This window comes from Idiotropiscis lumnitzeri, chromosome 8 (assembly GCF_059441095.1).
Source record: "Idiotropiscis lumnitzeri isolate Australia: NSW breed Sydney's pygmy pipehorse chromosome 8, RoL_Ilum_1.0, whole genome shotgun sequence".
NCBI classification, from domain to species: Eukaryota; Metazoa; Chordata; class Actinopteri; order Syngnathiformes; family Syngnathidae; genus Idiotropiscis; species Idiotropiscis lumnitzeri.
Window position 1 is genome coordinate 10,803,906 of NC_142398.1, and position 23,167 is coordinate 10,827,072.

Here is a 23,167-nt window from a genome sequence, read left to right on the forward strand (position 1 = left end):
TGTTACCTCCTTCAGCGGGCTACATTATTGTTGGACCAGCCCGGACACCCCTCATATTGTATCTGGACTTGCTTAAGTGCACATATTCATATTTTTATTTTTCATGACAAAACAGTTCCACACAATTATATTTTATTGCATTATAGCTCCGACTTTAACATCCATCCATCCATCCATCCATTATTTGCCGCTTATCTGGGGTCGGGTCGCGGGGGCAGCAGCTTCAGCAGGGAAGCCCAGACTTTAACAACACCCCAAAAATACAATTGCTTGGAACTTGGAATTGCTTCTTAATTCTACTTTTATAAGTCACTGGCAAAAAGTTAAAAATAGTTCAACTTGATTGATCATATTTATTATATGACACCAGAAGATTAGAATACATATTTGTTATGTACATATATGTAACAGAGGTGATAAAGTGCCAAAAAACATTTTTTTACAAAAAAAACAAACAAAAAATAAGTTGATTTGTGGAAGACCGTCACACCCTTGAGCCCGGACCCACAATCCATTGCTTCATAAAGGCCGAGCCGCCGCTCGTTTCCACCTGTGAGTCACCTTGTCGACCCGTTGTGGGTGAGTTACTAAGTGAGTATTACCGGGTGTCGTTAACTTGCTCGCAAATCATTCGTGATGACAGAGTTTTCTTATTGACAGTACAGTACTGCCACACTTTACACGTGTGAAAACAAAGACGACAGACTTCACTTTCTGCACTTTTTTTTTTCCATTTAGGACCAACAAGTCGGGAGTGGTGGGATCTTAGTTGTGGACGACATAGAACACGATGGCAAGTATAGTCGGTGATCTCGGGAGAACAGGCACAAACTTATTTGCATGGATGGAGGATTATTTTCTCACCCCTTGTCCAATGGCCCGTAAGATCGGCTTCCAGTGCCGCCGCCTTCTCCTGCAAAGGTTCCGCCCACGAGTCCACTCCACTGCCGCTGACGTCTCAGCTCGGACGTTCAGGTGGACGGCGCGCGTGAGTGACAGGCAGGCTCTCGCCTAATGCGCGTTTTCATCTGCATCTTCTCGCTGACCTTGTTTGCTTCGTATGCTCCCACTAACTCTCCGCTTCTTCCTCGTTTCCTTCCCCATCTTTGTCCTCTTCAACGTCGTCCTGCTTTTCATTCTCCTCTGTCTCCGTTTCCTCTTCCACATCATTTTCCTCCACCTCCTCTTCTCCAACATCCCCCTCTTGTTCCTCTTCTTCATTCCCCACTGCTTCATCTTCCACCTCCTCGTCAACATTTCCCTCTGCTCCATCTTCCTCCTCCACATTGCTGACGCCCGCGTCCTCATTCATTTCCTCTGTGTCCTCTCCCTCCGCCGGGGCTTCATTTTCATCCAGATTATCTTCATCCTCCCCTCCTTTGGTCTCCTCATCCTCTGCTTCCTCTTCCTTTTCAGTGTCACACGTCTCATCTTCCACCTGTTCATCTGCAGGTTTTTCTTCCTCCTCCTTCTTGCCGGCCTCCTCATCCTCATCACTCACGCCATTCTGCTCCCTGTTGTGGTTCCTTTCGTCCTCGGTCTCACTCTCGGCTTGGCCATGAAGGCAGGGTTCTCTCTGAGCGCCGCTGTCGCTGATCCTCGTGTGAATGTGGTTGTGGTTGTTGTGCTCCAGGTCCTCCAGCGTAATCTCAAACTGGAAGCGGTCATGCTGCAAGTGTCGGTCCGGGGGAGGCGACGGAGACTGAGGCATGGTGGTCAGGTACCACTCACGGTTCTCCTCCAGTGTGTCCAGAAGCTCCTGGGCATCGGGGTGCACCAGGTCAGCCCACGTCTCCCACAGCGGGTGGACGATGTAGTCGATGAACCCCACCTGAAGAGCAAGAGGAGTATGAATACGTGCGTTCGTGCAATTGAGGTTCCCTGGCTAAGAATGTGAAGTACTTTTTTTTTTTTTTAAACGTACTTTATTGAACATGCTACAATTGAAAACGACAGGGATAAACCAAACAAATGACTTGCAAGCGGTATGAGCAGACAGATCAACCGAATGTCAACCAAAATAATTAGCTCATGTTCAAAAGGGGTAGGAAGAAGCCAGTAGCTATAAGTCCTGTCCTTTTGACTCACTCAAAAACAAACAAAATAAAAAAAAAACACTGTTTTCAGTGCAAGTTCAATCATCCTATAAAGTAGATCAAAGGAAAAACAAGAATGTGAAAATTTCGGAAAATTATTGGCTTACTATATACATGCAAAGGTACACTCATAAACAATGTGTGAATGAAACAAGAAAATTGATTTTGGGTACCGCATAAATAAAACCAAACAATACCATATTTACTGTTACTGTAATATCAAGCCATATTTTTTGAGTGGAGCCTTTCTGAATGTTTTCTTTAGTTTGGTTGAGGCGTTACATGACTATCTCCATCCTACAATTATTCCACGGGCTTACTATGCCTTCAGTTGAAAATCACTAGAGGTTTTGTGTTTGTTCTGACAGGTGTTTTTTTTTAATTTTTTTTTTTTATGGAATGTGAGGTTTCCTCTGGTATTATTTATTTTTTCTCTCACTTGGAACAACTCTTGGATGTTAGCGAGTAACTGCTGCTTATTGCTTTGTGCATAGTTTGGAGAATTTTATAGTCAACTAGATTATGGAATTGGAGAAATTGGGATTTAATAAAGAGTGCATTTGCGTGCTCTCTAAAATGTTTTTTATTGATGATACGAAAGGCTCTGACTGAGTTACATTGTCATGAATGGAAAACGTCCTATAAATAAAGTTTGATTGATTGATTGATTGCAAATTTCCCTTCTAGAAGCTGATCTACTAACCAGGCACACCCAAGATTGTACAAACAATTATTTAAACAAATACATTTGAAATAACAAACAAGACTTATCGCAACTTATCGTCCATTCAGCAAAGGAATTTTGCAGCCTCTCAATCATCTAACGGCTGACTTGATGAGTCGCAAGGAATGAGTCATTCCATTTTGCCTATGACTCATTGTACGTGTAACATATAGTGCATATACTATGAGTGCTAACATTAAGACAAGTTCAATGAAAAGTCTTTTTTTTGCTGTTGCTGCTTCCCCAAAATTATTGAAGTGAATACACATCACAATGTTAGTAAATCACGCGCAACAAGCCCATCGACAGCATGCACAAATGGCGAGCTTAGGAAAGTAGTTTTTGTAACTTGTTAGCTTTTACATATTTAATGTTTTTGTGAATTCATTTTGAAGTTAGCAGAGCTATGAAAGCTATCTTAAATAATCATAACTCGAACCAATACTAGCTACTCTAGATCTTACATGTGACACGCATCCACCTGTAGTAATCCTCGTGTCAAAAGAGCAAATCCTCACCTGACTCTTTTCCACAGAGGCCGTGTGTTTGTCGCACATGGCGCTGATCTCCATGCCGCGCTCCCGCTCCTTGTCGCCCTGGCGAAAGAACTCCTCCATGATCCTCTCTGTCCACTGCCGGTACAAGGGTAAGGTCTTGGTGGGGTTGCTCAGGTCCGCGCAGTGCACCATGTTCCTTAGTACCTGCAACAGTCACCCACATTTACAACCCAAATCCGAACAATTGCTCCTTCAAATTGTTTCAGTTCTTCTCTTCATTCCTTATTCTTAATTCTGGCAGCATTTTGGCTGCCTCGTTGTGTCGCTAATCTACGCAAGGCCTTCTCGTCCTCGTCCGTGTTCATGTAAAGCGAACTGCTATATATATATATATATATATATATATATATATATATATATCACACACCATTTTGTGGTTGAATGTTACTCCATCGCTCCAGCTACTGGATCTTGTGGTAGCAACATGTCATTGCTAAAATGTTCAAATCTGGCAACACACCTGAATGCGCTCATTGTAGTGATCCAATAAGAGCACGCCAGAGCTGGTCACCTTCTTTGTCTCCACCATGGTCTTCAGGTCTCCCAGCAGGGTCATGTGTTTGGACATGTCTGTGGCCAAAACCTGGGAATGCCCCCCACAAAAAAAAAAAAAAGCCCCACACGTAAGTTCTTATTCTCTTTGCAACCTTAAGCACATTACATCACGTCATGACAATGGGGCACTAACAATATCGATGACGAGCTTGCGAAGGCTCTGCCGCTGCCGCTTGGTGAGGTTCTGGAAGATGTCACAGTTGTCCTGGTGGAGGAGTTTGAAGCCGACAGCCAGGTGGTGGTTCTCCAGGACTGACTCGTCGTTGTACATCAGTGCCAGCTCGGAGTCTGGTCACATCACAAGCACAATTACTTGAATAGCCCAGATTTGAAATGGTGGCGTCCCGCACTCTTACTAATGGTTTACGGCAGAGATTGTCAAATTTTTTACATCAAATACCACCTGAACAAATTCTTAGCTCTTAAAGTCCCAACATTTTGACCAACATTAAAAGTCAGCAGCGTAGCAGGGCTGAGAATTCACCAGTTTTAATCTTAAAAAGTGCATTTTATGTCGCTAAGAGCCAAGAGTATATTAGTTTGGACGATGACACTGTGCTTTGATATATGAAAAGGAAAAGAACATTAAATGTATTTCCAAACTGTACATAAGTGTTTTTTAACCAATAAAATGTTAAGACATTTTTCAAGGGGAAAAAGTCAGAATAGCGTAGCCTATATTTTTCCAAGGACTATTTCATCTCATGAGAATAATTGCCATATTACTCGCCAAATTCTTTTTAAGAAAATCTTTTTTTTCAGTAGTAGTTCAGTATTGAAAGGAAATCATGTTTTTTTTTGTTGTTGTTTTTGTTTTGTTTTTTAATACATTTTTGGGAAAAAACAACCAGATATTTTTCACGCAACAATCTCTTTTTATGGCAATTTTTATTTTATTTTTTTTAAGGAAAAAAGTAATAAGCATTTGTAAATACTGAAGTCAACATTTATGATTTATTATGTTTCTGACATGAATAATCATTTGCATATAGTTAATAAATACCTTATTAATTCAAAGTGTTTCCAATTGTCATTGAGAGAAATGCTATAGACAAAAAAAAGGTAATGCTGAGATTCACATCACATTAAAAATTGCTAAATCGTTCAGTGTGCAACTACAAACTGTATACTGTTGTTGGATTTCAGAAAAAGAAAGTATCAAATGGTATCTTGCAAAATAATGATGGGTAACAACTGTATAATAAGGTATTTCCACTATAAATAAAGTTGTATTGTATATGCAAATGATTATTCATGTCAGAAATGCGCTTTATAAATGTTAACTTCAGTATTTATAAATGCTGAGCTAATGTACTTAGTATAAAGTGTTACCTTATTTTTGAGGGTAAAATGTTTTTTATTTCCAAAATGTTAATAATAATTTTAAGAGAACTAAAGTTGTCAAATGCAACTGGTGGTATTCATATCACTTTGAGAATCACTGTTCTCCATAAACCAAGAAATAATCTGCTAACATGGGCTAACAAATCTAGAACCTTACGCAGTCTTTCTGTCATTTGCGTCCTAATAAAGCGTCCCCAGCCCTCACAAGCAACTTGGTATTTTCTTGCTATATTACACAATCTTGTCTGAGCCAGACAAATTACATTTATTAAAAAACCAACCCTTGGCATGGGGCCGCACGCTACTTAACTTGAACAATCCAAACTTCATTTTAGATGTTGAACAGAAGAAGACATTTAATAAGCTGCTCCAAGATCTATTGTTTTCACTCACATAATTTGTTCACTCGTTTTCAAGTTAACAGGTTCTCGTTTTTCTTTGCACCTTAATTAGTAGGCGCAGTCGTCCCGTTAATAGCAGTGTTCAAACAGCATCTCACTTACATATCACTGCACTACCATTACTGCGATTGCCACCACTATCATTATCTGCATTCGACTCTGAGCATGATCTTGAACCTGCTCTATTTGGAAAGTGACTTTGGAACTACAACTGTTCGATGTGATGTTATTTTAATCACAGTCTTATATGTGGGACTCACTGGTGTTGATGAGGAACTGATTAGAAACTCCAGGATGATCAACGTCATGGATGGCGGCGGCAAAGAGGGCAGCAAGGATCTCCAGGTCAGTGAAGACAGCCTGAGGGAGAAGAACAAGTAAGGAACATGGACTTAATGTCGCGAACATTTTGGATGTGCCGACTCGATGTTTTCCTTTTTGATCTTTTTTCTTTAAATTTAACATACGTCAAGTGCCGGAGTGGAGAGGAGCACGTGTGTGGACTGGGTGACATCGGCCGCGTGGAGGCTGTTATGGTAGGCTACGTTGCCGTGGTAATGGTCCTCCAGTGTCATCACGTACGTCACGAAGGTGTCAGCCGGAATGCGGAAGGTCTTCAGCAGCTCTCGCTCCTGAGGAGGTGACATTTTTAAAAGATTCGACACAAGATGCAAGCTGTCTTTCAGATGATTTTTAGTTTTAACTTTGGAAATTGGAGATGCCATCGCTTAGTGAACTTTTCTCAACTATTAAAAATCAAGAAGCAGTTGGGAAAATAGTAAACAATTCTTTAAAGACTCTTCAAACCCTTTAATGCAGGGTTACTTTGAAACTAAACATAAAACTAAGGGAATTACACACTGTATTTAAAAATGTGACATATGTTTTGCCCTAAAAAGAAAATCCAAAAGTTTACAGATGGTAAAATCCATGCATGGTTCTCTCCCACCCCAAAGAAAGACCACCCTCACAAACAAAATCAGAGTACCTGGAAAATGGTATACATGATGCAGCTGAGTGGTCTGTTGTTGGAGAATTCGGCGACTTGGAATATGTTGAAGCTCCACTTGTCCAAATCCTCCAATTCCTGCTTCAAAGTATACACACACGGTGATGCAAATTATACAACCTGATTCAAGAACATTTCCACAGATTATGTGTATATCTTTACCCATTGCTGACCGACACATCCCGATATGTTTGAGTCGGCTTTTCTATGCCTCAATGAGAGGCGCTAGTCACCAGCTAGCTTGCAAGCTAAACGCTTGGACCTAATAATAATAACCAAGTAAGTCGCAATGGTGCCAGATAACCACTGATAAGAAATGAAGGTCTTGTATAGTTGAGGAGGGCCGATATGCCTCATGCCCCAAGTGTGTCACTGGGCGATGTTTTAGCCAAGCCCAAAAAAAAAAATCAGGAAAACTCAAATGTTCATAAACATTTTAGTAATTCGTTTGTAATTAGAAACCATTCTAAAGAAATTTCATGTTTAGTGATATAATAACACCCCATTTCCAATAAGTCATGCGAGCAAGCAGCAGACCTGTCTAATGTCATCTTATTCAGCCTACACGGCTAATGCTATTTTGTTGAAGCTGGTTATGCATTCTCTGTGGCTATCCATCCCAAGTACGCTTTTTCATCATAGACATGTTTGAGAATCTCTCTTGTGCACGTTTAGTGAGGCAGGGAGTGATTGCAAACGTGGGGCTACATTCAAATCTTGCGAGCAGTATCGAAACTGCAAACTTCTGCTTGATGTGACTCTTTGGTTGGAAATCATCAAGTCATCCCGCTCTCAGCCGAGTCGGTTACAAAATTGATTTCAGCGAGACCTTAGCGAGCTCGTCCTCGTGGTCCGTGTTGACCCCGAAGCGAGGCATGGAGGTGCTGGAGAGGCTGGAGCTGTGCGACAGTTTCCGCACACCGCTGATTTGACTCATTGGCTTGTCTTTCAGAGTCGGCGAAGGGATCTCCACTTCATTCTGCTTGTCTACACATGCACACACACACACACGGTGTTAAATTGCATTCGTGTTCTGCTGTGATGGGAAAATGGCTTCACTCACCCAGGAAGGTGCTGGAGATGTACTCTGACACCTGGTTACCGGAGCGACTCATCTCGGACAGGTGGGACAGCTCTCTGTTCAACATCCTCTTGAACTGTAGCACCACAAAGTAACACATTGTCACACGATGTCCCGGATATTATAAACACCTGTGTTGCCATATTGATCTTGACTGGATCGACTTTGCCATCGCTCACGGCCACTTGTGCCTAACGATACCTCAAGTTACGTTGACTGCGCATGTTAGTTATTTATACTTTTTTAGTAGTTAGATGTCTGTTATTTGCGGTTATCTATTGTGTCTGCGCACTTTACAGTTGACTGTCTTGTTGCTTTTGTGTCTTGCCTACACCTGGAACTTAATTACAATTACTTTGAATGTCTAGCACAGACGTGGGCAAACTACGGCCCGGGGGTCACATGCGGCTCGTTAAATGTTTTAATTCGGACCGCCGAACTTGAAAAAACAAAAAAACAAAAAGAATAAACCCTGTTAATGTTTTATTTTCTAAATACTGTGGTGTGTCAAAGACATATATTTTGTTGTAATGCTTTCGTTCACTTTCATTTAAAATTAAATGTTTTTGTTTTTTTTCCGATGAGGTGAGGTGACCAAAAGACTCCATCCATATGCTTCTGGTTCGTCCCCTCTGTCAAATTTTAGAACTCATTGTGGCCCACCAATCAAAATGTTTGCCCACCCCTGATCTAACACGTTTGAAGATCTTGACAAATTGTCAAAAACTTTGACAGTAAATACCTCTACTGCCACAAATAGCGTAAAAGCTTCAGTAACTAACGCCCTTTCTAATTTCATATTCTTTTTAAATTGTTGATGAATGATCCTCAAAAGTGTGGCTACCTCTAGTGGTATGTAAAGAATAGCTGAATTAAATATGCAAACTTCGCAATGTTACAGTAAGTATTATTTTTTTTTTTTTTAATATAGTGCAGTACATTTGTTAATTGCAGCTACGTTTACATTTTTAGTAAAATACGTTGACTATTTTATAACAGTTTTTCAATCATGACTTTGGTTATATATTTATTAGGCGCAATTTGTTATATTTAAATCCGTCATACAATAATATTAAAAGTACTTTTTAGGCGATTACTTTCCTATTTCGACAGGGCTTTGACGGCCTTCCAAGGGCATTTTAGTAAGAAAACATGTTGAGTTTCTCAGGACTGAACCAGTAATATACAGGGGATTACTATATATCCTTTCCTTTTTTTTTTTTCTTTCTGGGAGTTTGCTCAAATATTCTGTCTCTTACCTTGTTGGACGCCATCTCGCTGACTGAGCGGTGCGTCTGGATGGTTTCCAGCTGGTCCAGACACCAGTCTAGTTCTTCTAACGTGTCTAGGGCCAGCTGCTGGTATTGCTGGTCCGACAGCGTTGCTCTGGGACTCACACATACACCACCCAGCGGAGATCTCCTGAGGTCACAGCGTTTGCTAAGCTAGCAATTGTCTTTTTGCTTTCTTTCTTCCTCTTATCAATGCATAAATGTTTTATTTAACATGTTGTATTATACTGTATGTACTACCTGTAATGTACAGTAATACACTAGTAACACCAGTTGCAGTGTAATAAATTGAAATAAATAAAATAATTGTCATAAATAATGTCATAAGTTGTCATATTTGCATAACAAGTCATGTAAGTGACAGTGTGCACGCCACATATGTTCAAAAGCGATTGGAAGAAATAATAGGGTTGAAGGTGCTCTGTCGTAATAGTAGTGCGAAAAATAAATAAATACTGAGCATCAAATAAACTCTTAGCGAGACAAACAAATTAAATACTATCGAAGCAACAAAACTAAAATGAAATGAGAAAATTAAATGATCTAAATGATACAGCAATTATATATCAATAATTAATACACTGACTTGACTGTCGGTGTGGAGACGTTGGCGAGGATGGTGAAATTGCTCCGGACCGATCGCAGACTGGCCAGAACCTTCAACATAATAATCACAAAAATGCCATTTAAAGACATATTTTAGCCATTTCTACGTACAGTTGTGTGTGGAATTATGTTTTGATTGAGTGAATGACAACACAAAATTCTTGTCCATTGGTCTGTCCTCGATAAGGCGGCACTCACCTGAGCAAAAGGAGTAACGATGAAGTCCTCCCCTGCGTGTCTAAAAGAGGACAAACATGTTAACAATTAAGTACCTTGCACATACATGACTCACAAAATTCCCAATAGTTGTTTGACCCATTAATGGACAAATAGCGACATGTCCTGGGTCAAGTAGAATTGTTTTTAAACTGTCCTCTTTGTTCTTAAGTTCACATTTTGGCATCATGAGACACCTTACAAGTTGTCCAAATGGCCACTGAGTTTAGTGTGTCACCATTAGTGTTGTTTTTGGCTGCCATTTTAGTTTTAGTGAAAATGCCTACCTAGTCCAGTTTTAGTTGGTCAACACTCAAAAAGGTTTTAGTTTTGTTTAAAGTGGGTGCGTATTGACTTTTTTACAAATAATTTTCCCGAAACCAAGTGTGTGGTTCATTTAGAACACATGGGGGACACTCAGTAACACTCACATAAATCATAAATCACCGCAACAAAGCTAACTTCAGCCTAAAGCTAGCGAGCAACCAATTTGTGCCAGGGGAAATTTAGAAAACTTTAATTATACTTCCTATGAAATTTATCACACAGTGATTTTTGAGGAACATTATATGTACAGCCTTGAAAAAAGAAAACAGCAGACCACACTTGTTTCTTCAGTATCCTGTTCATTTGAAATGCCCGGTAGCAACGAAAGGTGCATTTGTTAAAACAAATATAACTACAAGAACAAAAATAGCTGAAAAGAGTTTAATTTAAATCCTAAAATCCAGCCATTTTTCATGGTTTTCTACACAATTATGTCAATGGCTTTGACTTTATGGCAAAAATAGCTTTTAGGCATTCTGTTAGTCACGTGATGCACCTTTAGTTCAAACGGGTATCAAGGAAACAATAACTGCGTTCCATGTGTGCATTTAAAAGTTGAAAGGTGGTCAAATTCAGTTTAAATGCAGTGCATTTAGTTTAATGGGGATGGAACGAAAGACGAACATCCCAAGCTTTTTGTGAGCAGTGTATAAATGACAGGATGTACGACCTCATTCGTCCTCTCACCCTTCGCTCGCCAGTGAGGAGTTTCGCGAGACCGTCTTGGGCGACATGTCGTAGTCTGAATCCGAGCGGTAGAGGAAGGACTCCCTCCTCTGGCTCTGGGGGAAGGACGTGTTGAGAGTGAGTCCTGGACTCTGCGAGCCCAGTGGTGTGTGAGCGGGGGAGATGCCATTTTCTCCTTCATAACTGTAAAAAAAAAAAGTGATCGAGGAGATGCGTTGGAGACTTGTCCGTAGTTCCGAACGTGGAGGTGGCACGGCACATGGAAACCTGTCAGCGTCAGCTTGCGTGATGGAGATGCGGGGCGGGATACGGAGGGGCAGCGTTGTGGGACGGGACACGTTGCCAAGGACCTCTGGCGAGCGAGTGCGGTCGCGAGGGCGCAGCCAGCAGGGAACCTGTGACAGTAATGAGTGTAAGACAGTAAACATATTTTTGTGGTTGAAAAAAAAACAACCCCGTTGAGGCTTCCAAGCCATTGTTTTGTGCCGGTGCTACCTGTAGACTAGATGAGAGTCTCCTGCTTCTACCCCTGCGTAGCTCCGCCCCCAGTGTGGCCCCGGATGTGTAGGATCGGCTGTAGCGCGGCGACACGGGCTTTTCCCCTCCGCCAACCGTTATTTGAGCGTCCTCACCCTGTGAGACGACAAGGAGACCAACTTCATGTCTCTGTGGATGCAATGTACAATTACACAAAGACAGTCAAGTACATCAATAAATGACCAGGTACAACTCTGTGTAGAGTATGTGTGTGCGTGTGCGTGTGCGTGTTCGACAAAGATAGCCCCGCCCACAGCCGGCGGAAATGTTGGTACAGTTTTTCATAAAACTATGCATTTTATTGATTTTGATTTGATTTATCACCGAGTGCCATATTATTTTGTCAGGATTATAATCTTATTAGTCGCTCATGGGCCCTAAGAATCATTCTCCTTATTCCCCTTCTTTCTGCGCCCCTGAGGAGTGTTGTTTGCTTGGGAGTGACATGATGTATTGTGCAACGTGTGCGTGTGTCAATGTGAGTACAAAAACAAGATATAGGTGTGTGACAAATGTTTAAAGTATGTGTGCATGCATCCGTGTGTTGGTCTATGTGTGTGGGGTTGTCTCTATGTATAAATATGTACGTGTGTGTCTGTGTGTGGATGTGAGAAACAAGATATCCATGTACAGTATGTGACAAATGTTTACTGTACGTGTGTGCGTGTGCGTGTGTGTGTGCACGTGTGTCTGGGTGTGCGCGCGCTTGTACAACTGCGCGTGCATTAATGTGCGTGTACGTGTACGGACGCAAAAGCGCGTGAGTACCCGCGTGAGTGTGTGTGTGTGAGAAAAGGCGGCTACAGACGACACTCTTGGAGGCTGATCTGCACTGCAGCACCGTAGCAACAAAACACTTGGAGGGAACAGTACCAGTTGCTAGGCAACCGTCCCGTGTTACTCCCATGCTGCGCTGCATGTTGTCGTCCAGAGCAGACGTGAAAGGATGCTCGCATGCATGCCCTCATCAAAACAAACAGAGTCACACACAAAAAGCCACTCGCGGAGTTTGATCAATAAAAGCCCGTTTGAATAATGCATGCTATCATCATCCAAGCATCATCTACAGTAAGTGGATTCCTTTACTTAGAGCTTCACAACGCGCACAAAGGAAGGTCAAAGTGTGTGAAAATCACCAGGTGTTTGCGTTTTTCACTGCAGACAATTAACCCAATGGTTTTTAACTTTTTGAATTTAACGGCACATTCAAATATTGACACTCTATTGGTTTGATTGATTGTTATTCTAGTTTGGTTATAGTTTTCCGTTCTATTTTGCACTTGACTCGACCTTATTTCCTCTATTCATAAAGCCATTAGTAGTCAAATTGGGAATGTACTTTTGGAATACTTTATTGTTTTAGGGAAGCATTGGCATCATTGGCACAAGTTTTTAATGGCTGGCTTTATGTCCTCTTCTGCTTCTGGTAAGTAACTAAAGTACACACATCACTGCTGTATAGCATCTTACTGTCTCATGGATATCAACATAAAGTACAAGTGACCTGATGTACGAGTCTTCCAAGATATAAGCAGTCATTTGGCCGATTTTATTTTATTTTTATTTTTGTTTTGACTTGCAAATGCAAACTTTTGATATGGGTGCTATATGGTGGTAGTGATCTGAAAATGCAACATTTCGGCAAATATTGAAGAATTCATAATAAATAAATAAATAAATAAATGAAAAAAACTGTTCAAGCTGTTTAATGACTCTGCTAGTTGAAGTTTACGGCCGCACACTCAAGAGGGCAGCTCTGCCTAGCTCAGGTGACAATGTGCAACCTAATGGTCTTAATGGGATTCAACTGGATATGTATGCAGGAGATAAATAGCCAAGCAAGTGAAAGATTACAGCGATACAACGGCCATGCCCAAGTCATTATTTGTGCCAAAGATGCTTACTTTAACAATCCCCTTGTTTGAGTGACCTCAAGGGTCAAAATAATTTGGTATCTCCTGCTGTTGAACAGGCCTTATGATCAGTCATTAATGACAGTCATTAATTTAATTAGCATAAATTCTTTAAACATGAAATCTGGTCTTTTGAAAGTATATAGATGTAACATACTAATAAACGTGACAAAAGTTTCAGTAACCGGAATCCCACTGAGTCGAACTGAACTGAATCGTTCCACTCGGAAATGTGCCGTTATTGAATCGTAACATACCTCATATATCGATATATGTATCAAACTGTCATTTATTGGAGAGATGCACACACTTAGTAGAAGTAGAATAAGAAATTTATTGCGTCGACTTGAGTGAAAAAAAAACTATACTATACTGCTTCCTGCTGGGCAAGGTGGCCACACCAGAAGGAGCAGCACAATGATACAGGTTGCAGCATTTAATGTTTGACATTCTTTTTTATTAATGTCATTGCTCTGTTTTTATACCTCACCTCTTCTCCCGTAACCGACAGCACGCTGCGGCTCTTCTTCATCCTGATTGGCTCGTTCTGGGCCCCAGGGCGGAGCGTTCCGGAACCCAGGCAGCAGAGCAGGTGGAGAGCCAGGACCGGAGAGGTAACAGGTCAGTCCAAGGTTAAACCTGGGTAAAAGGTTCTCAGGGGTTAAGGGGGTGCTTGATTTTGAGTGTCAAACCGGGTCACCGTCTGCGTCCATTGGGCCTGTCCCGACACCTCTGGGTTCAGGCAGCTCAAACCGGACCCCTCGGTAGCCCCTCTTAGGCTCTGTTGTTTTTGTTTGGTCTGGATTGCTTTTTTGGATTGATTTCTTGAATACTACTGAGGAGATTGACACACACTCCACAGAGCTCACTCCATGTTAGAGCAAAGGAAGCGTTTCAGGCGTGAAGATCCACCAGCATGTGGTCCCGCTTGGGCCAGGCGAGGCAACAATACACCCCAGTTACAATCCATGATGCCGCGGCTAGGAGACTTTCGGAAAAAACATATCCCCAAATCCGCTAATCCAATATGGAATCTTCTTTGCATAGTTCCAACCTCGAATAAATCAGTCCCTGGTGCCGTACGAAAGTCCAGAAGCGTTGTGGTCTGTGGTGATTTTTCAGGATGTCGAGCATCACTGCGTCGAAGCCATCTCGGAAGGTCAACAATTGCTTGAGTGTCTCTTCACTTCTTCCTGTGAGAGAGCAGCAAACAGCGTTCAAGGTCACCTTTAACATCAATTTGGGAAGTTTTCAAAGCACTCTCCAGCGAAACTACAGATAATGTCAGAGATCTGTGGAGCGTGTCAGCGTAGATGGTGTCAAGGGAAAATCACTTTATTAGACTCGAAAAAGGACGCGCACGGTGACAATAATGAGATACCGTTTAAGAAAAACTTGCAAGCATGCAAGGAGATGGTTCAAATCATTTAGGATGGCCTCTTGTACGTGTAGTTTGTCCCTATTTGTCCTTAGGCAAGGTCAAATTGCATACGCAAATGCAACTGGCACCTTGTCAACCAACAGCTTGCTTTGTCTAACAGCAAAATGAGAAAACGGGATCAGAGAAGGAGAGCGATGAACAACGTTTACGTTCTTACCCTCACACTTAAACAAAAGAGGTTAGAAATTGCATGGAATATATTTTGTTGGTCCAAAGGCACATATTTTTCTGACAGACGGCAATTAAACTTCTAAAAGGCTTCTTCAGTTCAAAGAATAGGTTTGAAATATTACGAGGGGAAATAATTATCAAATTGAATATTAGTGCAGTTATCATTTTTAAAGAATACAATTACAACATAATGGAGAAAAATATTGTACGGTTTTAATAATTTTATTATAGATTTTATTACTATATTTTTTTAATTCACAACAATGACAATATAATATTACTGAAATAAAGCTCTCTTTTTTATCTAGAAATTTAAGTCTCAGATTATTCTCAGAATTTTGCAATTTTATAATAACATTTTAAAATAGAGTTATAAATCTATTCTCATAACATTTTTTCTCATAACCTGTGACTTTTATTATTTAATGACATCACAATCATACCATTATACGTCAATTTCTCAAAACGTAAAAAATAAAATAAAAAATAAATAAATTGTACAAATACAAATGAATTATGATTCCATTACTGATTTGGTCTGCAACACAATAGAAAATGGGCAAATATGTTGATGATTGTTTTTCTATTTACAAATAAATAGATAGATTTTATTTCGATTGAGACTGCTTTTATGGAGGACTGCAGAAATCCTGTTGATGCAATTGGACACATTTAATAAAAGAAAATCTAAAGGATTAATTGATTACAAAGATTAATTCGAGATTATTTTTACGATTGTTTAGTTGTCCGTTCATCGGTTATTTTATTGTTGCCACTTTTTTTCCCCTTTAAAATGACATCTTTAATCTCTTAATGTCTTCCGATTTTTTTTCTTGCAACATTTTGCCTTTCTTCTATTAAAATACAATTATTATAATTCTGAGAACATTGCAACTTTAATTTTGTACTTTATGACAACAACGCTTCAATTCTAACATTATGACTTTATTTATTATGACGTATCGCAACTTGATTATTGGAACGAATTTTCTTGTATTTTCACCATGATGCATTCAGAGAGCCATTCTTATGAGAAATCGTTCAAATTCTGAGCATCTCAAAAGCACTTCATCCGAAATTCAAACACTTCCAAGCCTTTCGGTGCACAACAAACCAATTTTGCCTGTCAATTTCCCATTTGGGTCTGCAGATTCATCAACACAACCACAAATGAATTGAAATCATTCCACACTTCCGTCAATTCAAAGAGGACTTCTTGTCTTTTGAGCAACACGACGCTGCTCCAACATAAACACGGTGTCATTGTGGTGGCCTTGCGGGAGCGCGAGCTAATTCCGAGAGCATACTGCAACACCAACTCTCCCACACGTTACATAATTACTCGATGACCCAATTCCGTTTTTTTGCGTTGGGAGGCACTCGGCATATTTGATCACCTGGCATCATATCCGCACACACGCAGGGTCAACTCGTCTGCATGCGCACAAACACGCACTGGAAGGAGGAGGAGGAGGAGGAGGAGGAGGATGGTGACACAGTGACATACATGCAGGAGGCAGATATGAAGATGCAGCATGAGGGATGCCCCTCGTACGCACACACGGATGACACGTCAGGCTGCAGCATTTTTTAAAACAACAACACACTCACCTTGATGGCGTCCAGATGAAGGCGGGCCGGTCCTCCTCTTCCTCCTCCTCCTCCTCCTCTCCCTCCTCCTCCTCCTCCACCACCTCCTCCTCCGCCTGGTCGCTGTCCGTGCTGGCTGCCTGCAGACGAGCCGTGCATGTGTCACAAACACTCTGCGTCTTCATGAATACCAGCTTCCCACCCCTCGGATTTCCTCTCTTCCTCCTCCTCCTCCTCTTGCTTCTCTTCTTCCAACCAACCAACCAGCCAGACAGCCCCACCCCACAACATCTCGTCAACCCCCTACCAGTTACATGGAGAAGCCCACTGCATCCCAAACCCCCCTTCTTTATTCCCACATGCACTGTCCAATGACAATCTCGTACCTCAGTACCCCATACTCTGTCGCTCTCTCTCTCTCTCTCTCTCTTTTCATTTATTTATTTTTTATCAAGATTCATCAGTGACCTTTCATCTTCTTCAGGCCCCTGCTCTCAAAGAACAATTCCAACACTCCAAAAAAAAAATATATAACATTTGAGTGTACTTTATTTTGAGTGGTTGCACAAAAAAAAAAAAAAATCAGTATCCTTGTATAGCCACTTAAAAATGTATCTGGATCCAGATTATTTTATTTTGGGGAACCACTTGAATTGAGTAAATTATCCACACAATTTGTTTCGGTATATATCTTTATGTTCATCTGTGATGTCCACTCAGACCAAAAGCTTGATAGGAAGCATTTGAAACAAGAAAGTTTGTCACAGTGTCCTTCCTGCCGAGTCCAGGTTTTGTCGCGGAGGACGATCAAACGCAGAGAAGCAAAAGTGCAGGGGGGGACTGAACAAAATAATTTATGAACAAAAACACTAGCAGAGTTACTATAGAAAACTCCAAAATAAAATCAACAATTTCCTCAAAATCAAAAGGTAACAAAGAAACACTAGGAAATAAAAACACTGAGCAGGTCAACTGAAAAAAAAACCTGAACGAAAGCACGGCACTAATTACAAACCAACTGACGAGACAATGATGAACACCTGGATGAGACACTAGTGGCTGAGGCAGCTGATTGGAAGACACAAGGGACCAGGATGACAAGCACAGGTGGACCCAAACTAAAGAGACACTCAAAGGAAGACAAGGGAAGAAAAAGCTTTTCATCCAAAATCCTGCACGGATCATAAATGAAACGCACCGATTAATTATGACGACTATGAGTGATGAAAAGTCAGGATGTACACTGGTGTCGCCCGCGCTTTCTCGAGGCTGTGCAGCGGTGCCTTGATTTGCAAGTTTAATTTTTTTCCGTGACCATGCTCGAAACTCAAAACTCATGGACGTCAAATCATCTTTCCCTTTTAAATGAATGGAAATGCCAATAATCTGTTCCAGTCCCCCAAAAAACGAATAACCATTTTTGTAATATGTGCTTTAATAAGAAAATAGCACTCGACAGTAATGTCCTTTATAAACAAAAACAAGTACAGTAATAATCGTTATGGGAAATATGGTGGATAACGCAGACATACAAAATACACCAAGAGTTTCAAGTTACTAAAGAGGGTAAATGATGTATCGCCATTATGTCTTTCTGGATGTGTTGCTCTCAGTTTGTGTTCAAATATGCGTTGCTTAAAGAGTTATACCTCCCGCAACATCGATTCGTTAGCACGTGTATGGTGTTTTATGTTGTGTGTTAGCATTAGGCTAGTGGATATTCCTAAGTTATATGTGGTTTGGTCGATAAGTCTACTTTACAAAATGCATTCAAACAGAGCAATATATTCATATTTTCATGTCTGTGAGTGAGAAGAGAAGAAAAGTGCTAAATCGGATACATTATTATAATAATTATTATTATCATTTTCATTATTATTATAATTCATCCTCTTCCTCATTCTCTCCATCGCCTTCGTTCTCTCCCGACTCAGGCATCCACAGTCCAGAGTCGATGCACCTTGCCAGGTGATACTTGCCCTCCTGTGGAGACCACATCATCATCATCATCATCGTCATCATCATCATCATCATCATCATCGTCATCAACCGTCCATCCACTCACATCAGGGTGCAGTTTGCCGATGGCCTCGTGCAGGATCTCAATGTTCTTCTCATCGAAGCTCCTCTGCATGTCCTGACAGCGAAACAAAGGCAGGTTAGGACCCCGTTTGAGCCGTTGTATGTGTGTTTGTGTGTGCGTGTGTGTGTATTTACGGTAGTGTGGGCCACACAAGAGAATCAATATGCCGTATGTTTGTGTGCAAACAGAGTGAAACAAGAAACTCTGAGAAGAGGCACACAAGAAGGGCAAACAAACACACTGTTAGCTGCAGAAGCACAAATATCTTTTATTGTGTCACACAGACGCGGCCCAATTTTAATGAAATCACAAAACAAATAAAGCCTACCGACAAACCAAAACGAAGCCGTTTTTTTTTTTTTGCAAACTCAATTTGAATTTAATGAATTGTTCTTCCTTAATATTGCTGTATTTTAAAATCTCCGTGTATACGTACCGACCATCTGAGTACTTCATTTGTGTGCTTTATTAGGACATTTACCTTGGGCAATGACCTATAGACCTCGACGGGCTCTAGACCACCAGGCCCCAATGTTTTGTGCTTCTCCTCCTCCTCCTCCTCCAGCTCCTCCCTGGCCTCCTCCATACGAATCCGTGCGCAGCTCCGCACGGGCTCCTTCAGCAGTTCCAGTTCGCGATCCAACGCATCTCGGCTTGCCTGATCTGCGTTCTGTGACGCACGCAAGTGCAACATCACCAGATTGACCAAAATGCAGATGAAGCCGAGTCAGACTTTTACTGACCTTCATACTTGAGAAGAACTGCCTGAAGCAGCCTCGCGCATCCACTTTCAACGCTCGGCCCAAATCCAAGATGGACTGCATGACGATGGCCTGGTGGGCCACCTGCTCCATCAAAGCGTGCTTCTAAACAGGAAAAGGTACATAGGCGGGCCCCACAATTTCAGAATCACTGGTCTATAATGACAGGCTGAGCAATTAAATGCTCTGCCACTAGATGGCAGCAGGTGCAATGAAGAGCCAAAGTCACCAATGCACTTTCAGCCGCTTATTGAATTGGACTCAGTCAAACACACAAAATGTGAACACTTGCAAAGAGCTGCTGTTGGCCATAGCTCGGGCCCACACGCTCAAGTGCCAACTAACAGACTCCACCTCCTAATATCACTCACTAGGGCACGCCCCTGAAAGGCACACATCAAACACAGAAATTGACTTACCTCATCTATCTCATAGTCGATACAGATGACGACAAGGCAGTTGGCCGTCTCCTCACACACAAGATGTGGATTGTCCGTCAGATATTTCTGGCTGTCGTCATAGCGCTGCATCATCCCTGGTGTACACACACACACACACACGCACACACGCACACAAAAATAAGGTGGTGTTTCATTTTCAGACTGCTTTTGTTGCCACACCGGCCACCAGCAATGACAACGTGCTGGTCATGCACACGTTGTTTCATTCTTTTCTGCACAACAGTGTTTCTATGTGTGATTTTCATTCATTGTGGCACATTTAAAGGCAATGTCAGCTTCTATGATTGGCTTGGAATGAAGTCGGTTGTGTTCACCCCCACAATGGCGCAGACTGCCCTCTTTGAACCTTGGCTGACCTAAATTCTCATTGAAAAAAATTCCTTGCATCCTGGTTGTTAGCGACACAAATAACAAAAATAATGTTTTCCGCATATGTACATCAAGTATAAGCTTTATTGATCACGCCGTGGTGGATTTGCTATGAAAATAGAGCGCCATATCAGGAGTCAACAACCTTTTTGAAACTGAGAGCTACTTTGTTGGTTCTGGTTAATGGAGTGTTGCCAATTTGATACACACTTCTGAAATAAAAAAAAAAAAATAATTCTGTGAATGATAATTAACGCTATCCATATTTGTGAAGACACTGATCATATTTATAATTCCTCACAGACAATGATTTAATAGGACAGTTAACAAATGTCAATTATGCAACACTGTTCAGTGAAGGCAAAAGGGACAAGGCAACAATGGGCACAACAACAGTCGTATCAACATTAACGGTCCCGTTTCTATAAATCTCTGTAAGCGTTTAGATTTTCTGAGAATTACTTGGACAGAGATTACAATGTCCCGTCAGTGTTGAGCTATTTTTAGAACCAGCCTGTGAGCCACACTTTGAGGCAAGTCAATTTTATTTATTAAACACATTGAGCACATCCAGAACCACATGTCTTATATGTATGCATATAAGAAAACCAACTGAGCACCTCGTGAGCAAGCACTTAGCGACAAGAGAGAGACAAGAGGAAAACTCCCTCTATGGAAGAAACCTCAAACAGCTTCTGGGGACTAGCCACCCATGTGATGCCCACTTACTCGACGCTAGCCAGGTAACCCCTGCTCGACATTTTCCGTGTACAGTGTGAGTGGAAATTTTCTCTGTTGGCCTCTAATTACTCACTCGCAACTCTAATGGGGACAAGTGCTGCAGAAAATGGATGGATGGATTTTGGGGAGGCTTTTCATAATCTCAGTTTTTTATTTGTTTTGGGTCGAATGAAGACATGAATAAGTAAATGATGCGTTGTTTGTTTGAGAAAGTCAAACTATTTTCTTTTACCAAAGTGTTTGATTTCCCTGGCGCACTTCTCCACAAAGGTCTTGTGCTTCTCCACTTGTGCCGCCTGCGTCTCCTCCTTCGGTTTCATGTTGACAATACTCTACAAGAGATCCATATTTGTATGATGGCCGTTTAAAGTATTTGGATGAGTATTGTCGTCTTACCCTACTGAAACCCTCTTTGCAAATGGTGTCTACGTTCCAGGGAAGCCTTTTCTCCTCACGCCGGTGTTCCTCCATCATCTTTTCCAACAATCTTTTGTCCTTGCTCAGTTTTTTCACCTCCGCCCGGACCTCGATCACGTCGGCCTCTTCCGCCTCAGTCCTCCCTTCCTCCATCGTCCGGAGTCGTCGTTGGGCCTCTTCCAGGACTCGGCTGCATTCGGCGAAGTTGCTCTCCAGGTCTTCCCCCCGCTGCTGGAACGCAGCCATCTTCTCCAAACGCACCTGTTGTCCCCACAAAATCATCACAGGCACAAAAAATCACTAATTATGTTGATTTTGGCATGCGATGAATATAACTTGTGAGGGAGACGCGCAATTCTCAATGTCGATGATTGAGGGCGATATAACACCATGTTTATATTCCAAACAGAGGTTCCTGTTTTGGGGCGTTGGGGTCCACTACTACTTCAACAACTATATAAGTGTCTACCGTACATATGAAGCTAACCGAGATGTTTGACTCATTCTAAACAAATTCCACACAAAACATCAATTACATGGGCTTAGGCCTGACCCGGTGTCTCATCCGAAACAAGCTCGGCGTGTCGACGTAAGGATTGGTGACGTCATCGTCGTCCGAAACGTCGATGTGATCCCCGGGCGCTGTAGTCGACACCCGCCCCAGTCCCGCTCATACTGCTGTCCAAATGTGTTCAGCGGCGACACTCGAACCAACTTGGTGACTTCAAACTACGCTAAAGACAAGTTAAACGCCTCGCTGATCCTCTTAGTGAGCCTCAAGCTCTTCACACAAATCCTATTTTTGGCTTTTGCTTAAATAGTAGTAGTAGTGAGACCAGCCGTTGTGTTATCTGATACCTGTTAGGTGGAAGACTGGGTTACGTCTTTATCTTGCCAATCATTTTTCAGGTTTTTGATGTGTAATTAAAAAGACGACTCATTCATTCTAGCTAACAAACCACTAACATTATGTCAACACATAGGGCTCTATTTTTGTAAGCGTAAATCTGACGTGTCGTATGTATACATTGAGGCAGGGTGTATGCAAGCTGGCGGATATGCAAGTGGGAGGGCTGCGCTGCTGTGGGGATGATCACAGCCAACTTCATTCATACAATACAATACAACTTTATTTATTTCGCGCATTTCACAACGGCCAAACTAACTGGCGCCTTCCATTCCCTTTGAAGGCGATGCACTAGAGTTTTAGCAGAACTTTCATTTCAGTAGATCAACTCAGTTTACATATTCAAGGCAGTAGGAAGAAGAACAATACTTATTTAGTCCTATCCCTTTGCATATCAAATATTATCTATCCATTTTAGATTCTCGAACACTTGCCAGCGTATTGGTGACATGAATTAATATTTGCTAACAACAATACTTAAATCGTTATATACAATAATTAAACAACCATAACACCACACATTATATTGTGTCAATATTTTATTTATTTTAATTTCAGCTGTGCAGAAATACAGTTTGAGTTTGATGCAATCCAATATATATTTTTCATTTATTTATAGAAATTATACATATCTACATACATTTAAAAAAAATAATAAGACTCATGTTGCGCAACAGTGTCCACATTAGACACCATTATCACATTATACTTCTTAAAAATGACATATATGTGCATTTATTTGAAAAAATATACTGACAGGGCAATAACTCCCAAGGACAGGATGTGCAGTTGTTTCCAGCCTTGAATTCACAATGAGAACATATCCGGCTCTTCAATTATGTCATGTAAAAAACAAAAAGTTGGGTTTATGTTAACATGCA

General features: G+C 41.3%; 1 protein-coding gene and 1 pseudogene across 2 annotated transcripts; both read right to left on the bottom strand.

Annotated features, from left to right (window-relative positions):
- Positions 1-333: 333 nt before the first annotated feature.
- Positions 334-14,532, bottom strand: LOC148332125 (3',5'-cyclic-AMP phosphodiesterase 4C-like). Its single transcript, XM_088301811.1, has 16 exons — positions 13,836-14,532; positions 11,391-11,528; positions 11,163-11,290; positions 10,896-11,078; positions 9,864-9,903; positions 9,646-9,716; positions 9,027-9,189; positions 7,750-7,843; positions 7,516-7,673; positions 6,666-6,764; positions 6,145-6,309; positions 5,938-6,037; positions 4,066-4,220; positions 3,838-3,960; positions 3,339-3,521; positions 334-1,831 (listed from the first exon to the last, which is right to left on the bottom strand). Exons 1-16 carry the CDS (start codon positions 13,875-13,877, stop codon positions 1,070-1,072), a joined length of 2,604 nt encoding a protein of 867 aa, XP_088157937.1. The 5' UTR covers positions 13,878-14,532; the 3' UTR covers positions 334-1,069.
- A 3,495-nt stretch (positions 14,533-18,027) lies between these two features.
- Positions 18,028-22,053, bottom strand: LOC148332126 (hsp90 co-chaperone Cdc37-like; annotated as a pseudogene). The gene is made up of 8 exons (XR_015844588.1): positions 21,933-22,053; positions 21,359-21,640; positions 21,195-21,294; positions 19,811-19,926; positions 19,374-19,496; positions 19,112-19,300; positions 18,613-18,684; positions 18,028-18,530 (listed from the first exon to the last, which is right to left on the bottom strand). The product of XR_015844588.1 is annotated as a hsp90 co-chaperone Cdc37-like (transcript).
- Positions 22,054-23,167: the final 1,114 nt, after the last annotated feature.